This window comes from Rutilus rutilus (assembly GCF_951802725.1).
Source record: "Rutilus rutilus genome assembly, chromosome: 12".
Classification (NCBI taxonomy): Eukaryota; Metazoa; Chordata; class Actinopteri; order Cypriniformes; family Leuciscidae; genus Rutilus; species Rutilus rutilus.
The window spans coordinates 41,069,448-41,074,447 of NC_140217.1; the positions used below are offsets into that span (position 1 = coordinate 41,069,448).

The window sequence follows — 5,000 nt, forward strand, 5'->3', positions numbered from 1 at the left end:
CGCTGGCCGCGAACGAAACCCTCCTGCGGTTCTCCTGCGCGTTCCCGTGAGCGCGGCGCTTGTCGTTCTTGCGCTTCTTGTTCTGCATGTCCTTCTCGTAGACGGCCCATCGCTTGAGCTGCTGCGTGCGCCGCTTCTGGGCGGCTCGGAGACGCTCCAGACTCGGCACTTTATCCAGATTCTGCAGCTCCGTCAGCAGCTCCAGGTGATTGGCCATGATGATGATGAAGATGAGGAAGATGATGATGATGAATCTAGCAGGGACTGAAGCCTCTCCCTGCCAAACCTCCACCCTTCATCCTGAACCTGAGGAACACACAGATTGAGCATTAGCCGGCTAAACACCTAGCTGTGGGCGCTAGAGAGCTTTTTTTATTGTTTTTATTTGAGACGCTTTGCTATGGAAGCTTGTTTCCGCCAGAGTGAAAAATAAAAAAGGTAATCGCGACTTTTTAATCTCACAATTCTGACTTTTTATCTCAGAATTACGTGATATAAAGTCGCAATTGTGTGTTATTAAGTCAGAATTGCGAGATATAAAGTCAGAATTGCGAGTTATAAAGTCAGAATTGCGAGTTATAAAGTCAGAATTGCGAGTTATAAAGTCAGAATTGTGAGATATAAAGTCAGAATTGCGAGTTATAAAGTCAGAATTGCGAGTTATAAAGTCAGAATTGCGAGTTATAAAGTCAGAATTGCGAGATATAAAGTCAGAATTGTGAGATATAAAGTCAGAATTGTGAGATATAAAGTCAGAATTGCGTGAAATAGTCAGAATTGCGTGATATAAAGTCAGAATTGTGTGATATAAAGTCAGAATTGTGTGATATAAAGTCAGAATTGTGTGATATAAAGTCAGAATTACGTAATATAAAGTCAGAATTGCGAGATATAGTCAGAATTGTGTGATATAAAGTCAGAATTGTGTGATATAAAGTCAGAATTACGTGATATAAAGTCAGAATTGTGAGATATAAAGTCAGAATTGCGTGAAATAGTCAGAATTGCGTGAAATAGTCAGAATTGCGTGATATAAAGTCAGAATTGTGAGAATATAAAGTCAGAATTGCGTGATATAAAGTCAGAATTGTGTGATATAAAGTCAGAATTGTGAGAATATAAAGTCAGAATTGCGAGATATAAAGTCAGAATTGCGAGTTATAAAGTCAGAATTGCGAGATATAAAGTCAGAATTGTGAGATATAAAGTCAGAATTGCGTGAAATAGTCAGAATTGCGTGATATAAAGTCAGAATTGTGTGATATAAAGTCAGAATTACGTGATATAAAGTCAGAATTGTGTGATATAAAGTCAGAATTGAGTGATATAAAGTCAGAATTACGTGATATAAAGTCGCAATTGTGTGTTAAGTCAGAATTGCAAGATATAAAGTCAGAATTGCGAGATATAAAGTCAGAATTGTGAGAAAAAAAGTCCGAATTCTGACTTTATATCTCGCAATTCTGACTTAATATCACGTAATTCTGACTTTATATCACACAATTCTGACTTTATATCTCGCAATTCTGAGAAATAAAGTCAGAAGTGCGAGATGTAAACTCGCAATTGTGAGATAAAAAGGCGCAATTATCTTTTAAAATGTTTTATTCTGTGGCGGAAACAAGCTTCCATACTTTGCTATGATACGGAATATCCGCGGAAGTGTTACTAGTATCTCATTTCACAGATATTTTGTTTCTATACAAAATGTATCGATACAATGTGAACTGTGTCCACCAAAGCGTGTTTTCACGCGACTGGCGTATTTTCTCAAATGTTTTCAATGGGAGCGCCGCGTTTTTAAAACAGAACACACAGATTGAGCAAAATTAATCTTTGATCACAGGAATAAATTACACTTTACTATTTAAACAGCTGATTTACGTAAGGGATAATGTAGAGCGAGGCGGTTGTTATAGCGAATACACCCCCGACAGGCTGATCGGGACCCCGACGCGAAGCGGAGCCTGAAGGGGTTGTATTCGCTATAACAACCGCCTCGCTCTACATTATCCTGCTTATTACATGGCTACCCACCAAATAAATCAATCATTTGACACAAAATATTGTTTTAAAAAGGAGTTTATTGATTTAATAAATCCTGCATCCATAGCAACGCTCTGTTTTTCATGGCAACGGTGTGTTATACCAGAGAATGTCTAATAAGGGGAGAAGTTCCACTCTCAGTAACTTCTGGCTGCTGAACTGGTTGCAGTTCCACTCTGGCTCCACATGAGGGCGCTCACAGGACGAGTGCAGCTCCACTCTGGCTCCACATGAGGGCGCTCACAGGACGAGTGCAGCTCCACTCTGGCTCCACGTGAGGGCGCTCACAGGACGAGTGCAGTTCCACTCTGGCTCCACGTGAGGGCGCTCACAGGACGAGTGCAGTTCCACTCTGGCTCCACATGAGGCCGCTCACAGGACGAGTGCAGTTCCACTCTGGCTCCACATGAGGCCGCTCACAGGACGAGTGCAGTTCCACTCTGGCTCCACGTGAGGGCGCTCACAGGACGAGTGCAGTTCCACTCTGGCTCCACGTGAGGGCGCTCACAGGACGAGTGCAGTTCCACTCTGGCTCCACGTGAGGGCGCTCACAGGACGAGTGCAGTTCAATTCTGGCTCCACGTGAGGCCGCTCACAGGACGAGTGCAGTTCCACTCTGGCTCCACGTGAGGGCGCTCACAGGACGAGTGCAGTTCCACTCTGGCTCCACATGAGGGCGCTCACAGGACGAGTGCAGTTCCACTCTGGCTCCACATGAGGGCGCTCACAGGACGAGTGCAGTTCCACTCTGGCTCCACGTGAGGGCGCTCACAGGACGAGTGCAGTTCCACTCTGGCTCCACGTGAGGGCGCTCACAGGACGAGTGCAGTTCCACTCTGGCTCCACATGAGGGCGCTCACAGGACGAGTGCAGTTCCACTCTGGCTCCACGTGAGGGCGCTCACAGGACGAGTGCAGTTCCACTCTGGCTCCACATGAGGGCGCTCACAGGACGAGTGCAGTTCCACTCTGGCTCCACATGAGGCTGCTCACAGGACGAGTGCAGTTCCACTCTGGCTCCACATGAGGGCGCTCACAGGACGAGTGCAGTTCCACTCTGGCTCCACATGAGGGCGCTCAGAGGACGAGTGCAGTTCCACTCTGGCTCCACATGAGGGCGCTCACAGGACGAGTGCAGAATGAATGGAGGTCTATGGCGCTATACCCCTCAAAATCCACTTTTCTCAGGATATCATTTTTTGTCTAGTAATTTGAATGTTGTATTGCAAAGAAATGACACATTGCTGGGTGTTAGATTTTTTAGTCACTTATTTGCTTTAAAAAGTCTTTTAAAATGTCAATGACGTCACACACATCGTACGACCAGAGATACTGCTTTACGGCAATCCTTCAGTCACTCTGGTGCTTTCGCGCTCTGCACTTTCTTTTCTCTCGAGGCGTCGTACACACGTGCGAGAAGAGTTTTTTGTTTTGTTGTTTTAAAAGACCACGCCGAAAATACACACACACACACACACACACACACACACACACACACACACACACACGATGCCATCAAGCGGTATCTCTGGTTGTAATCAGTCCTTCACTGACCAATCAGCGTTCATTAGCAGAATGCTAGCGTGTTATGGGCAACAACAACTCAACCTGTAAGAAATCTAAAGGACACAAGTACTCGTTCATTCAACTTTCGATCTATAACCCATGTAGAACTTGCAAAACCTACAATCAAATCTGAGATTTCTCAACGGCAATCGGGTGAAAGAGACAAATTTAGCCGTCTAGCCCCATAGACTCCCATTCATTCTGCACTCATGGGCGATCGCCCCCAGTGGAGCTCTGGTGGAACTACAACCACAATTCGGTACAATAGGACTCAATAGGGAGTGGCCAGGCTCTCCGTAGACGGGCTCTGGTTTTACTTAGCAGCGAAGAAATATACTTATCAAGAAATAACAGACCGCATTCTACATTAGAATTCAACCAAGCCATGTAATAAATTATAATAACATTTTGCACATTTTAGGGACTGAAGCCTCTCCTTCATCCTGAACCTGAGGAACACACAGATTGAGCAGTACAACATGATCACAGCAAGAGCAAAACGGTTATTTCCAGGTCCAGTACCCTCAAACTCAAGGACTTAATGTGGGGGCATTTCAAGCGAGAGCAAGGTTACATCGTGTTTCCTTGTAAGATAGGCTACATTGTAACAGTTTTGCGCGTGAACGCCATGACAACGTACAACACAAAGTACCTCACGCGGGAAACACGACGTAAACGCGCGTAAATCAAGCGAGCTAGTGCGCATAGGCCTCGAAGTGTTGGCGGAATAACACATTAGCGGACCGGAGGGATTATATGGACATTTTTCCAGAAAACTTCTTGCACAAAATAAACTCAAGCACTTTCCAGGACCTGTATCTGTGTGTGTTTACTACTGTATCTGTGTGTGTGTGTGTTTACTACTGTATCTGTGTGTGTTTACTACTGTATATGTGTGTGTGTGTGTGTGTGTGTGTGTGTGTTTACTACTGTATCTGTGTGTGTTTACTACTGTATCTGTGTGTGTGTGTGTTTACTACTGTATCTGTGTGTGTGTGTGTGTGTGTGTGTGTTTACTACTGTATCTGTGTGTGTTTACTACTGTATCTGTGTGTGTGTGTGTGTGTGTGTGTGTGTGTGTGTGTGTGTGTGTGTGTTACTACTGTATCTGTGTGTGTGTGTGTGTGTGTGTGTGTGTGTGTTTACTACTGTATCTGTGTGTGTTTACTACTGTATCTGTGTGTGTGTGTGTGTGTGTGTGTGTTTACTACTGTATCTGTGTGTGTTTACTACTGTATCTGTGTGTGTGTGTGTGTGTGTGTGTGTTTACTACTGTATCTGTGTGTGTGTGTGTGTGTGTGTGTGTGTTTACTACTGTATCTGTGTGTGTTTACTACTGTATCTGTGTGTGTGTGTGTGTGTGTGTGTGTGTGTGTGTGTTTACTACTG

At 44.5% G+C, this 5,000-nt stretch overlaps 1 protein-coding gene across 2 annotated transcripts in view; it reads right to left on the reverse strand.

The window, feature by feature from the left end:
* ppp1r16b (protein phosphatase 1, regulatory subunit 16B) overlaps window positions 1–5,000 on the reverse strand; it is a 61,069-nt gene that overhangs the window by 35,092 nt on the left and 20,977 nt on the right. For both annotated transcript variants that reach the window (XR_014629390.1, XM_084425704.1), the window contains exon 2: window positions 1–306. This exon is cut by the window's left edge and continues 42 nt beyond it. Coding sequence is in view for 1 of the 2 variants with exons in the window: in XM_084425704.1 (XP_084281830.1) it covers window positions 1–217 (217 nt within the window). In the remaining variant the exon portion in view is untranslated. The remainder of the gene's footprint in view (window positions 307–5,000) is intronic.